At 36.0% G+C, this 23,583-nt stretch overlaps 1 protein-coding gene and 1 long non-coding RNA gene across 2 annotated transcripts; both read right to left on the bottom strand.

The window, feature by feature from the left end:
* Positions 1-7,410: 7,410 nt before the first annotated feature.
* On the bottom strand, positions 7,411-9,540 carry LOC104103858 (uncharacterized). The gene is made up of 2 exons (XR_687998.4): positions 9,409-9,540; positions 7,411-8,571 (listed from the first exon to the last, which is right to left on the bottom strand). It is a non-coding gene; the product is annotated as an uncharacterized lncRNA (long non-coding RNA).
* A 6,232-nt stretch (positions 9,541-15,772) lies between these two features.
* On the bottom strand, positions 15,773-21,568 carry LOC104103859 (CBL-interacting serine/threonine-protein kinase 23). Its single transcript, XM_009611799.4, has 15 exons — positions 20,628-21,568; positions 19,994-20,056; positions 19,654-19,725; positions 19,451-19,558; positions 19,281-19,361; positions 19,086-19,139; positions 18,872-18,997; positions 18,690-18,779; positions 18,403-18,522; positions 18,154-18,279; positions 17,553-17,669; positions 17,181-17,237; positions 17,013-17,087; positions 16,538-16,613; positions 15,773-16,000 (listed from the first exon to the last, which is right to left on the bottom strand). Exons 1-15 carry the CDS (start codon positions 20,808-20,810, stop codon positions 15,984-15,986), a joined length of 1,365 nt encoding a protein of 454 aa, XP_009610094.1. The 5' UTR covers positions 20,811-21,568; the 3' UTR covers positions 15,773-15,983.
* Positions 21,569-23,583: the final 2,015 nt, after the last annotated feature.

The raw sequence follows: 23,583 nt of genomic DNA, 5'->3' as shown, positions 1-23,583 counted from the left end.
TCTACTAGGGACGTGAGCCACACTAAGATAATATTTATCCCTTCAGGATTCCAATGCCTATCTTTGTAGTACTCATATCTGGTTGTACTATTTTAGAGTGCACCATCTGGGTGTCTTACAAGGAGATCTATTACCATATTTACAATATCCTTCGAAAATGTCAACTGACACAAATAATCCATTCACCATTTTGGGTTACTCTAACCCCTGCCGGATCCTGATATCCGCCCTTCTCTTATACTGCTTCTGTTAGCTTCCATAGGACATAAATGAGATGGGTGTGGCTAATTGCACATACCTCTGTTACAATTGAAGGTAACTCAAAATGCTTATATTTCTCTGCTTGAATTGTAAATATTGTTAATCTTCATTAACTGGGTACCTCATACCCTTCTTCACCTTGCTTTTTTTACTTGCTGAAACTTATGTCTACCTTCCAATTCTCTTATTCCTTTTTACCATAAGAGTGGATAGGCATTCTTACCTTAGGGATCCTTACTAAGAAGCTTACACATCTTAGTATACACATGATCTGCTGAATACCTCATTTTTATCCGTCATAAGCATGATACAAAATCGAGTTCCACTGACTCAACTCTTCCATGGCTATATCTCTTACCAACTGTCTTTCTGGATACAGGCATCGTCGTATTATGAATAAGATAAAGTTTAGGAAGTTGAGTTCTTACAATTGAGCTCTACCACACGATCTAGAGTACTAAGAAAGAGTGACAGTCCTAAATTTCCTGTAGCCCCCTGCTTATAAGTGTGGTGCACAACACACCCATAAATAAGACTCTACTAGACACGGCTTGTAGACTCCCTAGGACAGAACTACTCTGATACCACTTTTGTCATGACCCAAACTAATGAGCCGCGACGAGCACCCGGTACCTTACTCAACCGAGTATCAACGTTACATATCATTCTTATCGTACTGTTATTTGCAAATGGGCCAAATGGACCGTCATGGGTTAACCAAAATAAACATAAGGGAATACTCAATATAGGACGACCCAATCTGATATAAAAACTTATGTATGTGACAAAGGGCCTATAAGAACAAAATTACACTAGACATAGGCGGACAAGGCCGTACAATCTTTCACGCACACGACTTATGTCTACATGCCTCTAAGGATACCTAAATGTCATAAAGGTCGGGACAGAGCCCCGCCATACCAATCAACACATGTCCTAATCATACTGACCAATAATAACTCGAGAGCAAATGGAGCGCACCAACGTCTTCCGTTGAGTTGATAGCCTACTTGGAGGACTCTCGACATATCTATCGAGACCTGCGGGCATGAAACACAGCGTCCCCAGGAAAAAGGGACGTCAGTACAAATAATGTACCGAGTATGTAAGAAATGCAAATCAGTAAATAATAGACATAAGAAAAACATGGAGTAAAAGACTCGACATATAAGTCTGCATAGCTCTGTGAATTATTTTATTTTTTATAATGTCATGCATATGCGTATAAAATATCATACCATGCATAGTTATATGTGTTCATAATATCATCAAGCCTCTGAGGCCATTCCATCATATCATTTCGGCTACTGTGGGCAAATCATCAACGTATACCAGCTGATTAGGTGATGGTGCGTATAATAACGCCATAACCTTTTCTCATATCCCATATACATATAATATACGCGTATATAACGCCATCTGGTCATGGGTCAATATATATGTATAAATACATGAAATGCATAAGAAATACGTTAATAAGATTTCTCGGAATATCATAAAAATAATATGCCTGTCGAATAAATTTTATCAAATACGTATTTTTCTGAGTCCCATGAATAGAAGATATAATAATAATTCACATGGGGAATCAAGAATATAGACACCCCTAATATTTCTATGAATAGTCATTTATGGAAATTATGCATTTGCTTGTTTCGTTCGTGTCGTATAGATCATGCCAAAAAGTAAGAATGGATAGCCTTAACATACCTGAGTCGATTATCTTAGCAATCCCTCTAGCACACGTTAACTGCGACAAAATACGTGACGGCAAGATCGGAGTAGGAAAAAATTCGTATGAAATTTTGTTGTAGCAAATCACGTTGCTATCGTCTACTCTTGTATGAATTTCGTGGCTTCTTGTTGCTTGTCTTGGACATACTTTTGTATATGTTTGCTGAAGAAATCACGTTTCCATCTACTCCTTGTAAAGAATTCACATGAATTCAAGAATTCACATGAATTCTTTCTTTGATAAATCCATACATTACTTTGTAGATAATGAGATATTTGATAATCTCATGTGAATTCCTTAATGAAGTAAGGATAAAGAGATTCCAAAATAAAGAAGTCTTTAAAAAAAATGGTGAGCTCCATCCGTTCTTATTTTAGCAAGCTTATGTCCAAAGACTTGAGTTCCCAAAATGATTCTTTGAGTTTCAAATGCATTCTTTAAAAGTCTTGGTCGGTAGGTCCATTTATAATTTAATGCTTAGCAAGACTTCTTGTCCCCAAATTGTGACACCAACGTAACATACATATTAGTCATAGATTACTTTAGTTGTCATGGTCTCACGTGGACAAGACAATTCTTACACTTACCCACTTAAATTAATAATTAATCAATTATCTCAAATTATTTAAAATACTATTCACTTTTAATACGTTTTATACATATTACTATCACGGCCATGTGGTACCTTGTATGGTACTAGTCCATAAATACCGGGTATTTTAGCTCGGGTCGTATTTTACCTCAAAATGACAAACTTCGACGAAACTCACTTTCTTCGATTCACTTACCATCTCTCCTTCACGAATTTACTGATCACTTGTTTGAAATAGCATAGTACTTATAATCCCAAAATAAATCTCATTCCCGAACTTACGTTGATTAACTTACGATGAAACTTCAACGTACGGAAATGCCGGATGTAATATCTCATTTCCGAGATTTTATTATTTTATTTATGGCGTACTTTCATGTACGAAAATATGGGGTGTAACAGAAGTAGTCAAAAATCTTTTTTGGTTTTTGAATGTTATTCTGTGAGCGAGTAACTATGCGATTGGGAGAGGAAGGATTATGCGGCAGGGGTGGTTCTGCTTGGTGCTCAACGGAAGGAACAATGGTGGTAGGTGGGGGGGCATCGAGTTGGTTGATTTTGGGTTTGGGGTGCGCCGTTGATACACTAACAGTGGTGGCAAAGAGGTTGGGATGGATTTTGTTGATGAATGAGGTAAATTTATAGAGAGTTTAGAGGGTGGCAGAGGTCGGGTAGGAGATGAATGCGACGAGGATGGACTCGAATAACGGGAATTGTCAAGAGGAGATAGAGTAGGAAGAGATTGAGACATACCTGATGCAGGAGTTTGTGAAGATCCCAAATCTGCTAGTACCACTGGTGACACGCCGGGAATCTCGGGTGGAGGTGATGGATTTGTATGTGGAGTTTCATTAGGAGATGAAGTATGAAGGGGGAGGAATTCTGTCGTGGGTTCAACTTCAGGGATTTTATTTTGTGTGGGGTTTATATTGGGTTGGGGTAATTATGAAAATAAGGGGAATTGAGAGGTGGGTTTTGTGGGTTCTTTATTTATGATTTTATCCCATACCAGTCTATGTGATTTAAATGAATATTTGAAAATAAATATTTGAAGGGAAAAATATTCTCAAAAAATTACACATCACGAGATAAATAAATTCTTGATGACACAGGATCAAAACACTGGTGGCAATGATGGGTTACAGAGAATCTGAGATAAGCACATGGAGTGGACCTGGGTTCAAGTTTATTTTTAGAATAAAGTTTGAGCCAAGGATAGCATAAACAACCAAATATTGTCAGGACATCATAATTGGGTATTTCACCAAATAATTTTTGAAATGGGGACTGGTTATTTAAAAGTGGGGTGGGAAGATGATTGATTAAATAAATAGCATGTTGACACGCGAATGACCAAAAAATTGATGGAAGAGATGCCTCATAAAGTAGCGTTCTTGCAGTTTCAATAATATGACGATGTCGTCTCTCTGCAAGAGCGACCCTTTGAGGGATATATGATGGTGTAGAAAGATGCTCGATACCGTGAAGGGCGGGATAAGAGTCAAAACTTTTATACTTCCCTCCACCATCAGTATAGAGTGATAAAATTTTGGTATCGAAGTGCTTTTCCATTAGAGGATAGAATTTTTGAAAAAGCTCTTTGACCTCACTTTTTATTTTTTAAAGTGTATAACCATGTATACCGCGTGTATTGATCAACAAACAAGAAATAATACAATTTTTTATCAATGGATAGAACTGGAGAGTGTCCCCATAAATCACTAAAAATTATTTGAAGAGGTTTGGAACTTGTCAAACTCAACTAACTAAATTGTTGGCGATGGGCTTTATTAGATGAACAAGAATTACAGAAAAGAAACTTGTCTCGCTTAGAGAATGGAAGCAAAAATTTATTCAAGATATACTTAAGAACTCTAGAATGCGGATGACCTAGTCTTCGATGCCATGTGATCATGGAAGTCGTGGTAGAGTATATGTGAGCTTGCGGAGGTGGTGGTGGATATGACTTGGGCCACTCATACAATTCATGTTTATTCCGGTCTCGCACCAGTGGTACTCGCGTTTTCAGATCCTTCACAAGAAAATCAAAAGAAAAAAATTCGATAATGAGATTATCTTGGCAAAATTTGGAGACAGATATAAGCTTACGTTTGATATCAGGAGCACATAAAGTGTTGTGAGTTAGATGAAAAACATTATTTGATGCTTTTAACTGAGCTGAACCAGTGTGAGTTATGGAATTTTTGTTACCATCACCCATAGAGACATTCTCATTGCCATGATATTCCTGGAAATTTTGTGGCTCTGTTGTAAGATGATGAGTAGCTCCAGAATCTATAATCCATGGGTTGGCAGTAGAGGTTAAACAACAAACATAATAAGCTTTCGTCTCAAAGTGGTTGTGAGATTTAGATCTGCAGACACTTGCAATGTGGCCAATTTTGTTGCACAATTGATATCAGATAACATTAGTGAAATTATTGTTATTCGCGGCTTGCCACTGAGCTGGCGGATTGGAGCGAGCATTCTGCCGCCATGATTGAGGATTATGAGTAGGAATACCATTATTGTTCTAACGATGATTGTTACGATTGTTGGAATTCTTGGTTGGTTTGTTGTGAGTGGCCACCGCAGTAGTGATTTGGTTCGACATTTTCTTAGCCTTCTCATGACGGAGAAAGAGCTCATGGTCAAGCAGCTTCTCATACAGTTCTTCATAGGTGACTGTGGTGTCACGAGCACGTATAGTAGCCGAGATCTCGCGAAACTCATGGCCAAGTCCACTAAGGATTTTGACAATGAGTTAGGAGTTAGTAACAGGGGCACCAGCAGTGGCTAGTTCATCTGAAAGGGACCGAATACGTTGAAGGTATTCAGTAATAGGGAGGGAGTCTTTGGTAATTCGGGCAAGTTGATCACGAAGGCTAAAGATTCGAGTTTGGGACTTGTTTGCATAAGCAGTATGCAAAGAGTCCCAAGTCTATTTTGATGTGTTGGCAGCAGCAACTTTGGAGGCAATAGTAGGATCAACAGACGCCATAAGGGCGTTTTGAATTAGTTGATCCTGACGGAACCAAAGTGTATAAGCAGGGTTGGGGGTAGTGTCGGTGCCAAAAGTGGTGCTCGGGGTGGGAGTCGGGGTAGATCTATCAAGGTGACCATAGAGGTCATGTCCATGCATAAGCATGGAGAACTGAGCTTTCCAAGTAAAAAAATTTGACTGCCACTAAGTTTGATTGGCAGTTGGAAAGAGGGGTTGAATTGAACTATGGTGTTGATACCAGTAGTGTTACCAACATTGATAACTCTGGAAGTGTTTCCATCTTTCGTCATTGGAGGATTTGGTTCTTGGAAGAAAACAAAATTAGGATCATGCTCGTTAGAGTTGTATAGGCTTCGATACCATATGAACACTTGAATAGATGATGGAAAACTGTATCTCTTATTGAATGCATAAATGAGTTTAAATACAAGTTACATTAACCAACTTTCTAGAGTTTTATGTAAACCAAATAACTAAAGAATCCTATCTAAATCAAATAGATAACTCTGAAGAACTAGCTATGATATCATCTAATCTAGAAGATAAATGCAATCTAATCTAAAAAGATAAACACTAAGAACAAACTGATAACTACTAGTAACATGGACTGTTGGTCCGATAAAGTGCAAGTGAAACGAGAAGCAAAGAAAATTCTGTGATTCTACTTCTCCAATATTATAGTAATAATTCTTTTTCTAGCTAGATGCTTGCTAGCTTCAAAATTTATGTAAATGTGTGCAACTAGACACAGAGTTTAATATTGTTTATCCGTAAAACAGTACATTTAAATTTATACGTGGTTTCTAGTCAAGTGAACTAATTTGGTCCTGAAATAATACAATAATTGATGAAATATACGATACTTAGCCTTAGAATGTGGATGAAACAGCAGCAATGATAATTCCGTAAATACGGTTTTCGGGCACATCGATGATGAGATCAAAAAGCAAGAAAATAAAATTGTATAAAGCTTTGTATAGAATATAGTATATATTTTTGCCAGAAAATTCGTGTCATTTACAATGGTAACTGAGCTCACTATTTATAGTTATGCCTAGGGAAAGAGGTCCTAGGATAGTGCCCTCCTTTAATGTCAATTATGAGGGTCATTGATGAAGATGTAACAGTGAACATAAATGTCAAATTCTCTGTAACGGACAGTCGCTCTTAATGCTGTAAAATATTCCTTAGTAAATACTACCGGGCGCAGAGCATTTAATACACTTTTATGAACGTTATCCTTTCCGGTGACAAGCAGAGTGACAGCGTTCGGTCCTCAGCCATCCCATCTCAGATTCCACGTGTCCTCATTTTAGTTAACCACGTGTCATATCATATTTTACCCTATACAATTATGTTGACTTATGTGTTGTATCTTTAATGGAGAAGAAAATATTAAATATTATCAGAAAGTTGTTAAAATATTGCATTCAAGTAAAAAAATTGAATTGTTTAATTTAGACCAAATACATAGACACTTTTTAAATTTGGCTCCAAATTCCATTTAAGCACTTTATATTTACCTAGTACCTATTGAACACTTTAAGTGTGCCTAAACTGTGCCAATTGAGCACACTTTTCACTATTCGAAACATTTCAAAGCGTGTATTCATAAATCGCCAATGACATGCCAAGTGAAGGACACGTTGCCCACCCTTATGTACCTCCGCATTCTCCTTTCTTTTCTTTTTTCCTTTTCTTTTCTTTTTTACTATTTTTCCTTTTCTAAGTCTTCTGAAATTTGACTTGCATGATTTCGACGAAAGTGTTGTTGTTGGGAATAAACTCCCATAGAAATAATATTTACGGTAATAACAGTAGAATAATAACACAGTATCGAGATATGATAATCAACAAAAAGAACAACAACACAAAGATTTTAACGTGAAAATCCCTTCTGAATAAGGAAAAAAATCACGGACCCAAAAGGAGCAAAGTAATCCACTATAATGAGGAATTTTACACTCCGTAGTCCCAAGTAAAGTACTCCAGGGATCACTACACACTCAAAAGAAAGAACATTCTTTTGAGATTCCCACCTCACTACAATATCGCTCGCCCTCTATATTTTTCCTACACAGTTTATTTCTCACAATGCCTGAGAAATATTCTCTGTAACTACTGTGTTGCTTCTCTTTTTGTATGTTTAAAGAATGAAACCTATGCATCTATTTATAGGAAGAGTGGCCTCACTTTCAACCAATCAGAAGCTTGCCTCCTTGCAACTTGCCAATTTGATTCTTGCAAATTGATATCAAAACCAAGTTTGACCAAAACTTGTTTTGGTTATCCTTTTTTTTTCCGTCAAAATAAGGACTTCATATTACTGCATCAACGAACAACAAAGTTCAAATGTGCTCTTCACATCCTGGACAACCCAACTTGGGAAAAACTTCTCCCAGGAGATGTCCTTCAATAAAGAAATAGGAAATCTAGCTAAACTATGAGCTACTTTGTTCAACCTCCTTGGAATATATAGAAACTCCACGTGATCAAACATGGTTGATAGCTTCCAAATGTCTTCACATAGCACTTCTATCTCCCATCAATCTCCCCCTCCAAATTTATTCACCGGAAGGAGATAATACCGGGGTTGATAGTTTGAGTGCATGCCGACAAGTTCTTTGCATAGTTAGAACTTGTCTCTTGGTACCACCTTGGTCAACATATCTGCAGGATTTTCACTTGTGGATATCTTCAGGACTTGCAGAGATTCACTCTATACCTTTTCTCAAATCTAGTGATATCTTACATCGATGTGTTTGGTCCTTGCATGGTACATGGAGTTCTTGCTCAAGTCTATTGCACTTTGACTGTCACAATAGACAACATACTCCTTTTGATGCAAGCCAAGATCTTGAAGGAACCGTTTCAGTCATACCATCTCCTTGCCAACTTCAGTAGCGGCAATGTACTTTGCTTCAGTTGTAGAGAGTGCGACACACTTCTGCAACCTCGATTGCCATGATATAGCTCCCCCTGAAAATGTAAACAAATATCCAGTAGTGGAATTTATGTTATCAATGTCACCTACTGTTGCGGCCAAACACACACGCAAGTATACGCGGTCGTCAAGTAATAAAGTGACTAGAAGTCGGATGTCGAACTCACGCAGACTCGTGATTAACTATTAACTAAATTAGATTATCCTAAGTATCTAAACAAGAATTAAACCTAGAAGTATTTGACTCTAAACTAATTAAAATAAAGGAAAAACAAATAGTGAACGTTGAACAAAAGAAGAGCAGATTTTTATGTTATCAATGCGATGAAAACGATCTAGGGTTATGGGCTATCTAAAAATCCTATTGTATTCTTCAATTGAATGGACTAACTAATTTATCTAGTTTATTGATTGGCAGAGTTAATATTGCTCATAAGAATCTGTCTAATTCTTACTCGCCTATTCAAACTAACATAATGCCTATATGTCTATGGAGTTAGAATTAACAAAAATGCATTTATAATTCATGTACATCAACCAAGCAAGGCAATTAGGTATATGTCTATCCTAACTGCGAATCTGTTCCCCGATGCCCAGGTTCAAGAACTTGCTCTACTCAATCCTATGTACAATTTAGAATTCTCACTTTCGAGTTTAATTCTAGATTCGTAGATAGTATTCAATTGGTGATCAAGCAATTAAATAATTAAGCGCAAGATTGAAAAAATAAACTAATATGATAAATCAAGAAAGCAAAATCAATATCCGAATAACAATAGTCATGAAAGAATCACAACCCTAGAACGTGAAATTTAGCTCCATATAGACATGGTAGCCAAACAACAAATCATACAAAGAAACATAAAACTTACAAAGTTTGGTGGAAGAAAAATGAAGCCCGGCCTCCACGGCGGGTCTATGCTTTCCTTCGTCCAAAATTGTGTAAAAATTGTGTTTAAGGACTATTTACAGGTATGAAAAAGTCTAAACGAAATAACCAAGTCCAAGAATAACCCGGAGAAATCTCCATCGGAAATCACGTCACGCCTCGCGATGGTTAACGCGCCCAAATCTGGACGCCTCGCGCAATGTAACGCGACACATATTCTCGCGTTAGGCAAAGCCTTGCGAACTGAAACTTTTCACTCTTCCACGTAAGGCTAATTCCATGTGCTCCTTTGTCTAATTTCAAATAATCAAAGCTTGATGCACTATTCCGAGCTTTGTCCAACTGCCTCTCTTAATTTTTATTTGTTTTCTTTTGTCTACAATTGCATGGACATAATCATGACTTAATAATACACTTCAAAATATTTACTTTGTTCTCAAATTTCATCTTCAAAATACCTGCATTATCCAATAACACCCAAATAAATATAAAGCTCAATAATTAAGTTAAGTTAAGCTTATTCAATATCAAACATAACCAAACAGCGATAAAAATGCGAGTAAAGTAATATTAAAACATATACAAATATGCCCTACATCACCTACCATATCAGCATTTGTATAGCACTTCAAGATTAGATCAGATCCTCCAAAGCACAAACAATCTCACGTGGTACCTCTCAGGTACCTGAGTATCCACTTGACTACTTCCCAATGTTCTTTTTCAAGATTTTCAAGAAACCTGCTGACAACACCAACTGCATGAGCAATATCATATCTAGTGCATACCATTGCATACATCAAACTTCCGACGGCAGAGGAATAAGGAACTTTGGCCATGCTCTCCTTTTTCTCCATTGTTGTAGGACACATCTTCTTGCTCAACTTCAGATGACTAGCAAGAGGTGTGCTAACTGGCTTAGCATTTTTCATGTTGAAGCGTTCCAGTACACGTTCAACGTACTTCTCCTGAGACAGCCACAACTTTCTGTTTGTTCGCTCTCGAACAATCTTCATTCCCAGAATTTGTTGTGCTGGGCCTAAGTCCTTCATATCAAATGACTTGGACAAATCTCTCTTCAACTTTGCGATCAGCTCCTTGTGTTTTCCTACAATTAACATGTCATCCACATACAACAATAAAATAATAAAGTTGTTGTCAGAAAATCTTTTGAAGAATACACATGGATCAGAATATGTCTTTATGTAAGTTTGACTTTTGATGAATGAGTCAAACTTCTTGTACCATTGCCTTGGTGCCTGCTTCAACCCATAAAGATTCTTATTTAGTTTGCACACCATGTGTTTCCTTTCAGCTACTTCAAATCCTTCTGGCTACTCCATATAAATCTCCTCTTCCAAATCTCTACGAAGAAATGCAGTTTCCACATCCAACTGCCCCACTTCAAGATTTAGGCTAGCTGCTAAGCTCAAGATTGTTCGAATAGAAGTCATTTTGACAATATGTGAGAAAATTTTGTCAAAATCAATACCTTTCTTTTGTTTGAAGTCTTTTACCACCAATCGAGCTTTGTATCTGACTAGCTTGCCATTTCCATCTTTCTTGAGCTTAAAGACACATTTGCATTTAATTGGTCTTTTACCCTTTAGAAGTTCAACCAGCTTGTACGTGCCATTTTTCTGCAGAGATTCCATCTCTTCTTGCATGGCTTTCATCCACTAATTTTTTTCTCTAGATGGGACAACACCTCCTTAAGATTTTCTGGCTCCCCCTCATCACTGATGAGGACATACTCTGTGGAAGGGTACCTGCATGACTCTACCCTTGGCCTCTCTGATCTCCTTAGAGGTTGAGATTATTCTTCTTCCTGCGTTGGGTACTCCACTTGCTCGACATCATCATCAAGTTGCCCCCCTCTCAATAACCTCACCAGGTTGCTCCCCCTACTCGGCAACCTCGTCGGTCGTACTTTCTGCACTTGTGGGATAGTTAGAAGTAGAAGGAATGGTAACAAGGTTATGGATTATACCATTTTTTGTCTTCTCTGACTGGTCATCTGTAGTTCCAACTTCACTTTCTCGGAAGACTACATCTCTTCTTCTGATGACCTTCTTCTTTACAGGATCCCACAATCTGTACTCGAACTCTTCATCTCCATATCCGAAGAATATGCAGGGAACAAATTTATCATCCAGCTTTGTTCTCTGCTCCTTTGGTATAAGTGCAAAAGCTCTGTAACCGAACACCTTCGAATGTGAGTAGGACACCTCCTTGTTGGTCCAAACTCTCTCCGCAATGTCAAACTCCAATGGAACTGATGGACTCCTATTGATTAGGTAACAGTATGTCTGAACTGCTTCACCACAGAATGACTTAGGCAATTTAGCCATTCTAAGCATATTTATCACCTTCTCAACAATGGTACGGTTCATTCTCTCAGCTATACCATTATGTTGTGAGGTTCCAGGAACTATCTTTTCATGTCTGATCTCATGGCTCAAACAATACTCTTCAAATTCCCTTGAAGTGTACTCACATCTATTGTCACTTCGGAGACGCTTTAGCTTTTGGCCTGTCTCCCTTTCCACCAGAGCATGAAACTTCTGAAAAACTTGAAACACCTGATCTTTGGTTTTAAAAATATAAATCCATAATTTTCGTGAATCATCATTAATTACAGTAACAAAATATTTGTTACCGCCCATCGATTCAATTTTCAATGGAGCACAAACATCAGAAATGTCGAATCAAGTATATTCAATTTTCTTTCAGACGATGTCTGAAATGAGACTCTATGCTGCTTACCAAATAAATAGTAGTCACAAGGTTTTACCGTTGCACCTTTGGCATAAGAAATGAGTGATTTTCTGGCAAATATCTGCAATCCCTTCTCGCTCATATGACCCATTCTTTTGTTCCACAAATCTGCATAAATCTCATCTTGCGTCGCGTTCAATTCACCTTGGCATATTTCTGCATTTGTCCTGTACAATGTGCCACGAGCAACTCCCTTTGCAATCACCAATGATCCCTTGGTAAGTCTCCATTTTTAATTTTCAAAATAGTTCTCGTATCCATCTCGGTCTAAAATAATTCCCGATATCAAGTTCATCCGCAAATCAGGTACATGCCGCACGTTCTTTAGAACCAATGTGCATCCGACATTTGTCTTGATACAAATGTCATTGATCCCTGCAATCTTTGAGTAACTCGTGTTACCCATTCTCAGAGTGCCAAAATCACCTGCTACATATTTGCGAAAAAATTTTCTTACCGGTGTGGCATGGTAAGATGTTGTTGTATCAACCACCCATTCCGATTCTGGACCTGCCAAGTGCATGCATTCCTCTTCTTCATTTATAAAGAAGGCAACATTATCATTATTTTGCATCATGGCAGTTGTGTTGTCGTCATTCTTCTGGCCATTGCTTTCACCTTTGCCCTTTCTTAGGTTTGGGCAATCTCTTTTGAAGTAACCCGGTTGATCACAATTGTAGCAATTTTTGACTTTTGATTAGGATCGGTTCTTGGACTTCCCACGACCTCCGGATCTACCATAGTTGCTCGAACTCCTTTGATAACTCCTGCCTCTACCTTCTGTGATGAGAACATGTCCTTGATTTTCAGGTTTCTTTCTCATCTTCTCATTGAGTAGAAGAGCAAATGTGACGTCCTTAAACTCAATAGTGATTTTGTCGTGCAGGATGGTTATTGCCAAATTATCGTATGAAGATGGCAATGAGTTCAAGAGCAATATGGCTTTATCCTCTTCTTCAATCTTTACTCCTAGGTTGGCAAGCTGCGTGATTAGTCCATTAAACGCATTTAAATGTGACAAAAAAATTGTATTTTCACCCATATGTAGAGGCGTATAATTGCTTCTTCAGGTACAATTTATTTGTCAACGTTTGGGACATGTATAGGCTTTTCAACCTTGTCCAAATTCCACATGCAGTGTCTTCATCAATGATGTTGTTTACCACATCATCTGATAAGTGTAACCTGATTGCACTAGCAGTCTTTTTATCCAAGTCAGCCCAATTCTCAACTTTCATGGTATCAGGCTTCTTAGCATCACTGTCCAATACCTTGTGTAATTCTTGTTGGATGAGCAGATCCCTCATCTTTCTTTGTCATGTTAAGAAGCCACTATCTCCGTTGAATTTAACTACCTCGTACTTTACTCCGTACATTTTATTCATCGAGTATAGTACGACCGACCGTGAACAGTATTTCTGTGAACGAGTAGAACTTGTGCTCTGATACCAGTTGTTGGAAATAAACCCCACATAAAAATAATATTCACGATAATAACAGCGGAATAATAACATAGTACCGAGATACGGTAATCAACAAAAAGAACACAAAGATTTTAATGTGAAAAATCCTTCTGAATAAGGGGAAAACTACGGGCCCTAGAGGAACAAAGTAATCCACTATAATGAGGAATTTTACATCCCGTAGTCCCTAGTAAAGTACTCCAGGGACCACTACACACTCAAAAGAAATAACATTCTTTTGGGATTCTCACATCACTACAATATCGTTCACCCTCTATATTTTTCCTATACAATCTATTTCTCACAATACCTGAGAAATATTCTCTGCAATTACTGTGTTACTCTCTTTTCGTGTGTTTAAAGAATGAAGCCGATGGATCTATTTACAGGAAGAGTGGCCTCACTTTCAACTAATCAGAAGCTTGCCTCGCTGCAAGCCAATTTGATTCTTGCAAATTGATATCAAAATCAAGTTTGGCCAAAACTTGTTTTGGTTATCTGACAACCTTTTTTTTTCTTTTCTTTTAATGGGTGTGGAATGTGGATCAGTTGCGTCGCCGGCACTCCTCAACTGACGAAAGAACCTTTTATCAGTCCCTAGCTCTTTTTTCTCGTTCTCTTCTCTCTTTTCCTAAAAAAAACCCATCCAGATCAAATAAGACGAATGCTATTTCTATTCCTTTTTGAATCTGTTGGTCATAATATGATAAACCCAGTTTTCGGCAAAATATATATTTTGCGGTGAAAACTTTTTCAATTTTTCTGCAAACGAATGAGTTGCAACTACAGTACTGCCTCAGGCAAATGTCAAATCAACCAAAAAACATTTAAATCACTTTTAAGAACCTTCCCTTTTTACTGGTGTTACAGGATTCTCGCAAAAGGTTGTTTCACAATTTAATTACCCTTTTGAGAATCTACTATCATTTAAGTTATCCATGGAAGAGTAACGACGAACAGAAAATGAGGATAAAGATTAAAAGTATATGTGAATTAAAATAATCCGTGAAGAGTAGAAAGAACAAGTAAATGGAAAGAAATTGTTGAAAGTGTAACTCAAAAACGGGTTCTATTCCAACAACAACAACAAACCCACTACTTTTCCACGAGTGGAATATAAGCAGCCTTACCCCTACCCCTGAAAGAATACAAAGGTTGCGTCTGATATACCCTCGACTAGAGAACGGCGGAAAAAGAAAAAGGAATTGCGTCAAATAGGAATAACAGCAAGATGAAATAAGATTGAAACCAAGAATGCAGTCAAACTCTAGGTAGTAATAGTCATCTATGAATAAAAGATATCATACTAACACTAATGCTAGCGAACTGAGTAAGACAAAGAGAAACGTTCGACTACCTACGAACTTTCTACCCTAATCTTTGACCTCCACACCCTCCTGTCTAGGGCTGTGTCCTCAGTCAGCTCCAGCTGCGCCATGTCCCGCCTAATAACCTCTCCCCAAGACCTCTTAGGCCTACCTCTACCCCTCCTGCTGCCCACCGAGGCTAACCGCTCGCACCTTCTAAATGGGGCTTCTGTATTTCTCCTCTTAACATGCCCAAACTATCTCAACCGTGGGGTCCACTTATACTTGTCAAAGTTGTAGACACCGGATCAAATTTAACTCATTTTTCTCATCCAATATGTGTGACACGCGTTATTCCATGTCATCAAGAAATGTTTAATTGGCACACGCGTTACTAGGCAAAGATGAGGTGCTTAAATAGAATTTTGTGTCAAGGGGCTATATATAAATTCTTAAAAGATGTAGAAAATAAATTGTCCACCTAATGTTCCCGAGACATCCTTAAAGGAAAATGTCACACAAATTGCAATGTAAAGAGTTACAGTTAACCTCTGTGCAGTGTATAGCCAGAAAAAAGAAAAGGTTACACTATGTACAGAAACAATGTACTGATTTTTTAATTGGGGCAAATTAACTAGTAAAATATTAAAAATTAAGTACCAACCCCATCATCCTAATCCAGAAATTGGATCCAGCAACATGTTATATAACACACTTTGTTACCACTTCCAGTTCAATAAAAGCACATATTTTGGGGGGGTATTGATCCGTAATATCTTGTCACCAAATAAGACAACAATGGCAATGTAAAACCAGTCTTAATTTTTCTAAGTTTACGTGCCTTAATCGTACATAAAACAATGTATTATAAACTCGTTGATGCTTAAACACTCTGTTTGACATCAACTGATTATAAAAAGTTCTTTTTACAGCACAGCATTATCTAATATCTAGCACACTGTTTGCAGAGCTTATTCACATTGGCAAACCACTGACTTCACACTCCAAAATCAAGTTGCGACAAGACCTGCACACATTGAAAGGAGAAAGAAGTATAAATTTGATGCTTGTGCATAAGAACTCAAAATTAGTTACTTTGTGATGAAGCTTTCTTTAATTGTTTTTCCTCTTGTTTTTCACTTTTCATCTGTTTCCATAAAAAGAAAGAGAAGAATTGAGTTGTGTGGAGGGCGAGTCCTGATACTTTGTTGAGATAATATAACTGCAGCTTCCATGCAGAGACAAGTAAAGAAATATAATCAGACGAGGCTCATTTCTATGCTGAAAGATGTCACACATCTACTGAGATAAAGGCTCTCTTGTTAGCCAACCCTCCCCTCCCCTCCCCCCCCCCCTTCATATGATTCCGGCATTGGCACATAACAGGATCCTACATCTAATTGTTCCCACCGATTCAAAGAATATCAGAACTTGGGATTTTCATATACAAGTAAAACCAACACAGCAGTTCCATAGCTCGATGAAAATTTTAAATTAATTCTTTTAAAAAGGCAGAAGCTCTAGAGTAGGTAATAAGTCAGTGCAGTCATCATAGTATACTAACCATCTTTTACTTCCTCTCCTCCTTCCCCCAGTTGCCAAACAATGTCTTTCAATCCGGTAGACAGGTTCTTGTAAAACTGTATCAAAAAGAAAATAACAAAATAACCTTTATCAGTTTATGTACATTAAAACGCATGCATAGACAAACCATAGAAAGCCTGATATAGATATATGTTCCTGTGCAAAAATACAGCGTAACCCCTATAAACATTAGTAATAGATAAAAAATAAAAAAACTGCCTTGTAAGACCAACTATCAAATATCATATAAAGTCTTCTATGCATAGCGAAGAAGCAATTATAAGTACTTGAGTGGGATTAAACAAAATCCACAAATAAGCAGGGCCAGCTATCTGCTTCGCTTCAACTAGCAGGTTTGTTTTTAGCTCAGTGAGCAAATCACAGAAGATTAAAGGCAGTTTCTATGTATACGTGTCAATGAAATAAACACAGCAAATACTTCCAATTAAGTTTACCTTGTGAAATTCCAAGGTATCTCCTCCAGCCTTGCGAAGCTCAACCATGTATAGTGAAGGTGCCACCTCGTAAATCTACAGCAAACTCAAAGTTGGGAAGTTGTATTACAAAGTCTGAATGACAATGAAAAACATAGCTGGCCTGAAGGTCCTCCAAAACAAACATACCTCGGTTGCAACAGATAAATGACCTTTGCGCCCGCTCTTCTCCCCCTGAAGCTTAATCTGGCACAAAAAAAAAAAGAGAAGGAATAACATGAATGAAATTTTAATCATAGCGAAGAACTAAATATTAGGACTTTGAGATTCAAAAGAATTTGACACGACTTGCTCATATGTTTAATAAATATACTTGATTGAAGAAACTTAACAGTTGTCATGTATAAAAATATGAACATTACAAAAATGAGATGAGGATTTGAGATGCTTGAAAACCTATTAGCAACTCTGAGCATCATTAGTTGTACTCGCATCACTTTTATAAGATTGACAATAGAAGAAAAAGAAGTATCAAGCACAAGAATAACTTTTCTGATTCACCTTGTAGTTATTTTTCCTCACATTGAAGCCCAGAGGTACAGCAGCTTCTTCAATTTTTGAGACAATTTCATTCGCAGGACATCTCGATGTAAATCTTGTCTCCCTTTTGACTAGCCCCTGTAAAAGTAACCTAGCTTAATCCACATGCTTAAAACTTCTGGGATCAAATCCATCTGAAAAGCTAAGCATTGAAAATTCTATATGCCACATATTTAATTTTTTTTATTTCCTCGTTTTGGGCTTCAAAGGGGTTGGTTTTATTGTACACCAGGAAACTAACATGTATTTTGCATTTTAATACAAAGCAAGAAAACTATATATATGCAACATTTGGGTTTAAACAGAACTGATAGGTTTCAACTTGGAAGATCGCAATGGTGAACAAATGTTCATACTCAGCATATCCTTAAACTACTAATTTCTGTAAGGCTCAACTTTGTTCGCATATTTTTAAAGTGAAAGTGAAAATTTGAAAAATTTATGTGGTTTCCAATTTAAAATGTGACCAAGCACTACTTCACTTGAACATCTATCAATAAGCACGTCATGCTGTGCCACTTGAGAAGTTCTGTGTGAGATCATAAGCTTCACCAACACATACCATTTGCTTTTCAAACAGAGAACTGAGATTGAGACCCTGAGAAGTTGAAATAAGTTCAAAAGCATTCATAGTCAGTGGTGCAGGAGGCCGTTCATCCCGTCTCTCCACAACAAGATTCGAAGAGTCCTGTGTTCATGAAAAGGCAAACGAGCCACTCATTTTATTGACTATCAAATGTTCATTCTACAGGAATCAACGTACAAATTCAAAATTCTTGCAGCCCAATTTCACAGGAACAAGTACACTTACAGCAGATTCACTAAAAATAGCATTCACATCATCAAGACTAACATCTGCCTGTTCAAAAACAGGTGGACGATACCCTTTTTTGAACCACTCGTTCTCAATGACCTCGGAAAATGTGATGCGCTGTCATCAAATGATAAATTCCATAAAATTCCCAGTAAATTTTGGGAATGAAACAAAATTTGAGAAGCTAAATGCAAGTACAAACAAAGAGCCACTAAACACATCTGTTGTGTGTAATTTTTCTGCTTTATTTCCTCCTTTGTCTTGGAAGGGGGAGATAAACATACCGTCTGTGGATTGGGATCCAAGATTCTTTTGATTAGTTTCTTCGCACTAGAGGAAAACCAGGGTGGACATGTAAATTCAGCTTTATGTATCTGCAATAAATCAATTCCTCATCTCAACATTCTCTTTCAAGGGAAATAATGCAAGATTATATTTTGGAATGACCAGTAATAAATAAGCACACCTTCTTATACAGTGCCATGAGATTTGACTCTTCAAAAGGCAAATAACCAGCCATAAGTACAAAAAGGATTACACCACATGACCACAGGTCAGCCTTAGCTCCATCATAACCTTTATTGTTGATCACCTACATTAGCAAGAAGCAAACATAGGAATCAAAACCGTTGCTCAGAGGATAAGAAATAAAATGAGTTATGGGACAAACTAATGAGCACCTCGGGAGCCACATAATTTGGTGTTCCACATGTTGTATGTAGTAGTCCATCTTCCTAAAAAGACACATCAACAAACTAAATCTTAGGTACATTTCGATTCAGTTAAGCAGTCAATGTCAGCAAACTTATATAGCAGCTGTTCATCAATCAGACAGAGTAAAGAGCAGCTTTGCAATAGACAAGAAGTTGACGTACGCGAACTTGCTGAGGCAGCGCACTCAGTCCAAAATCCGAAACTTTAAGAACACCATTCACATCCAGCAACAAGTTTTCAGGCTATAAATCAGAAAAGCCAAAGATTATAAACCACTTAGACATTATCATCCTAATTTTCACTTACTCAGTAGAAAACTAATAATTCTTACCTTGAGGTCTCTGTGGAATACACCTCTACTATGACAGTAGTCAACTGCATTTATAAGTTGCTGAAAGTATTTTCTTGCTTCATCTTCTTTGAGCCTACCTCTACTAGCCTGACCTCAACAAAACAGCAAAAGCTTACACATTTCCTGTTGCAAATGGAAAGAATGAAAATAGCAGTTAAGAGACTCAAGAAAGAGTATCTTACAATTTTGTCAAACAGTTCGCCACCAGTAACAAATTCCAAAACAATATATATCTTCGACTTGCTGGCCATGACCTACGTGATAGAAGTTTGAATCATTCATCAGGTAAACAGTGCAGCAATACTTAGAAACCTGCTCCAGTTATTCTTATCTAACAATCGTCCCAAAAGACTAGTGATCAGCAAAAGGAAAATCCAGGACCTAATTGCAATCCCTCCTTTTTTTTTCTTCTTCTTTTTTACTTTCTTCCCAGTTTTTGCTTGTTCATTTTCTTTTGCTTGGGGAGGGGGAGGAAGGGGTCTAGGAGAAAGAAAAAGCTAGAGATAAAAGGCTAATACTAACCTCATACATTCGGATAACATTGGGGTGTCTTATAAGTTTCATGGTTGATATTTCCCGTTTAATCTGCAAAGGACATAAAATGTTACAATTGCACTTTTTAATCTACAGAAACAACAAAGATTAACATGGTAATTGTGAGTTGTTTGTGCACCTATACGCATAACTAAAGCTACTATAAACTAAGATCTTTTTGGTTTTGTAGGAGTAGAAGATATCATCTAAAAAGGACATCTCAAAAATTCGAAATTCAATGGCTGCAGAACTCATATGTCACTCATGTACTCTTGAGCAATCCTTTTCACAAAAGAAACATCATATAATATGAACAAGTCAGCAATCTCCATTAATAATAAGTTATCAAGATTAGAAATCACTAAGAAAGGCTTAATCAACATGAATTTCAGTCAAAAACAATTACATAGGCTGGGCCAACATGAATAAAAAAAATATCACAACTTTTTAGTATATCATCTTTCTTCCGTTATATATTAATGATAAATTCAAGGAAGAAAAAAAAAAGGTCAACCGTAGTTTTCCTATACAATATTAGCCTCAAAACAAAAATATGAAAAAGATCAAGTTTTACTAAATCAAATCACAGGAAATCTCACAAACAAGAATTTGAAACATATACCTGACCGATCATCTTGTGCTTCATGACCTTCTCTTTATCAAGAATCTTAATGGCAACATTATCACCAGTCTCAACATTTCTTGCAAATTTGACCTTTGCAAAAGTACCCTCTCCAAGTGTCCTCCCTACCTCATACCTTCCCACTCTAGTCCTCCCACTTCCATTATTTGATCTTGAACCCATCTATCTCCAAACTTTCTATTTCTTAAATTAAATTTCCACTTCAATTCAATCTTCTTACAGATCCTACAACCTTATTAAATCCCTACCCTAAATCAATACAAATCCCATCCTTTTTTTTTCTTCCCTATAAAAAAATCTTCTTTTATTTTTTTGCTTCTGGATTAAGCCTTAAGCTAAATCCTCTTCTTTTTACAAGGTTGCCAAACCTGGGACTTGGTTACACTCATCTTAAACTTTTCCAAAAAATTAAAAATATATTAAAAAATATTAAAGAGAACTCAATTATTAGAACAAACTATTCAGATCGATGAGTATATGAGAAGCTGAATACAAAAGGCTATGTTTGAGAAACCAAAAACCCTTTTGGGAACTGAAACGGAAAACGCAAAGATCCATTTAAAAGGAAATAAATACAGCGTATTTGGACAATAGTAAATGGAATTGCTCAAGTTGGAAGGGGGATTCCTTTTTCTTCCTTTACATATCTCTTTCTAGAAAAATTGGATCTTTTACTTTTCAAAAGGAAAAGAAGAAGAAAAAAAGATTGGATCTTTTACTATTCAAAAGATAAAAAAGAAAAAAAAAGATTGGATTTTTGGATTTGGGTTTATTATGAATGTGAAAGAAATAAAAGGCAAGAAGGACGGGGAAACTGATGGGGGAAGTCTTTAATGGTTTTCTTTACGACGTAAAATTGGTTGAAGAAGAAAGATAAATGTATTTATATGATGAGTGATGAGAGAAAATGTAGACTAATTAGAGATTAAAGGGGAGCGGCGTGCCTTTGCAGTGAATGACAATGAATGGGGGGAAGGAACGAACTGAGGAAGGTGATGCCTAAGATTTTCATATTTCAAAAGAAAAAATTATTAATATCATGTAGATTCATAGTACACGTATCTCCAAAAAGGACAAAAACTAATAAAGAAATTTGGAATATGAATTATGAGTACAGAAGAATAATGTGTCTCAGTCTCTCTATACAGCTTCTAGGAGAAAAACGGTTGTTTTAGAACCAACAGCATGTTAATCATGTATTATTATTGATAAGTCTTTCATATTAATTTGAATTATTAGTCTTTCATATATATTTATATTTATATTTATTTTTATATATCTATCTATCTATATATATATATATATATATATATATATAAGTATTAATACAATGTCGGTTTACAAAAATAACCTTACAATATTAAGCATAATAACTCATAATAAAATGACATAATCAAAATTATAGATATTAGTCTTATAATCATATTAGTTTTAGGACAAAATACTACACGTTAGGAATCCTACATGATTACCTTTAAGAATCCTATTAGTATAATTACTCTCCGGTTGTCTAATTTATATAAAATTGAACAAGTAAATATCTTTAGTCATGTAATCCTTTTACTTTTAGGATATACTTCTTAAAAATTATTATTACTAATTTAATTTGAAAACGTATTATAATGTCCTATTACTAATTTAATTTGAGAATGTATTATATTGTCCAAATCCATTTAGAAAAGGGAGAGACTATATTATTATAAAAGCATAAATACAATATTAATATACCAAAATAGCCCTAAAATATTAAACGGAAGAACTCATGGGAAAAAGGCATAACTGCAATAACTTATTTTTTGGACTACAATACCTTCTATGCTAATTTTTAATATTTATGATTTTAAAATTAATAAAATTTATCTATTAAATTCTTATTAAAAATATGTAGGAAGGTTTAATGAAATGAATTTCATCAGAATCCTCCGTATTGGCAATACATTACCACTTCATAATGTCCAATACCAAAAAAATAAAAGTAATATTAAATGGACTGCATAAAGAGTTGACATCGAGAAAAAAAAACCACGATAATATATTTTTATAATATATATTTGAACTATTTTCTTACTCAAATAATATTATTTTATTAATTTTTCATGTAATATTAAAAATACTCAATCATTAAAGTGCAGTTTGGCGCCTTTAGTAAGGATGTACGTTCATTTGAAAGAGTTAACAACTGGAGTAATTTGTTTGAAGAACAATTCTATTTACATTTAGTGTTTTCAACAAGTTACATTAATGTACTCTCATTAAGTGGTAAGCCGATGGGAGAATAAAGTAAAAACTACTAAATACATAGGAAAATAATACTTTACTCTTTTAATCATGTGTTCTTCTGTCTATCCCGATATATATTACGGCAAAGGGCCAAATATATCCCTCTACTTTCGAAAATGGTCTAACAATATCCCTCGTTATACTATTGGGTTATCTATATCCCTGCAGTCATACTTTGGGTGCAAATATACCCCTCATTTAAACGGAGGGACACGTGTCATCGTCCTGTTGGTCAATTCTAAATATCTCCAAATTAATTAAAAAGACTCATTACCCATACCCGAAAAGTAATTTTTTTTTTGTAAAAACTGAAAAAAACTGAAATTATTTTTACTAAAAACTGAAAAAAACGAAAATATCTTGTTTTCCAGTTTTTACAAAAAAACTGCTTTACAAAAACTGAAAAATATTTTCTAAAATAATATTTTTGTAAAAACTGAAAAATAATTTTCTAAAGCAATTAAAAACTGGAAAAAACTAAAATATTTTTAACTAAAAACTGGAAAAAAAGAAAATATTTGTTTTTTAGTTTTTACAAAAATATTGCTTTAGGAAATTGCTTTACAGTTTTTTTTCAGTTTTTACAAAAATCATTGTTTTAGAAAATATTTTTCAGCTTTTTTTAAAACAGTTTTTTTGTAAAAACTGGAAAAAA

Source organism: Nicotiana tomentosiformis, chromosome 2 (assembly GCF_000390325.3).
Source record: "Nicotiana tomentosiformis chromosome 2, ASM39032v3, whole genome shotgun sequence".
NCBI classification, from domain to species: Eukaryota; Viridiplantae; Streptophyta; class Magnoliopsida; order Solanales; family Solanaceae; genus Nicotiana; species Nicotiana tomentosiformis.
Note: the sequence above shows the minus strand (reverse complement) of the source record. Positions and strands in the feature narration are given on the sequence as shown.

Coding starts and splice junctions, on each gene's coding strand:
- LOC104103859 (XM_009611799.4), bottom strand. CDS start 20,810: ATGGGTTCAAGATCAAATAATGGAAGTGGGAGGACTAGAGTGGGAAGG. Junction 19,140..19,280: donor CGCTGCCTCAGCAAGTTCGC/GTACGTCAACTT, acceptor GTGTCTTTTTAG/GAAGATGGACTACTACATAC. Junction 18,523..18,689: donor TGGATCCCAATCCACAGACG/GTATGTTTATCT, acceptor ATTTGATGACAG/CGCATCACATTTTCCGAGGT.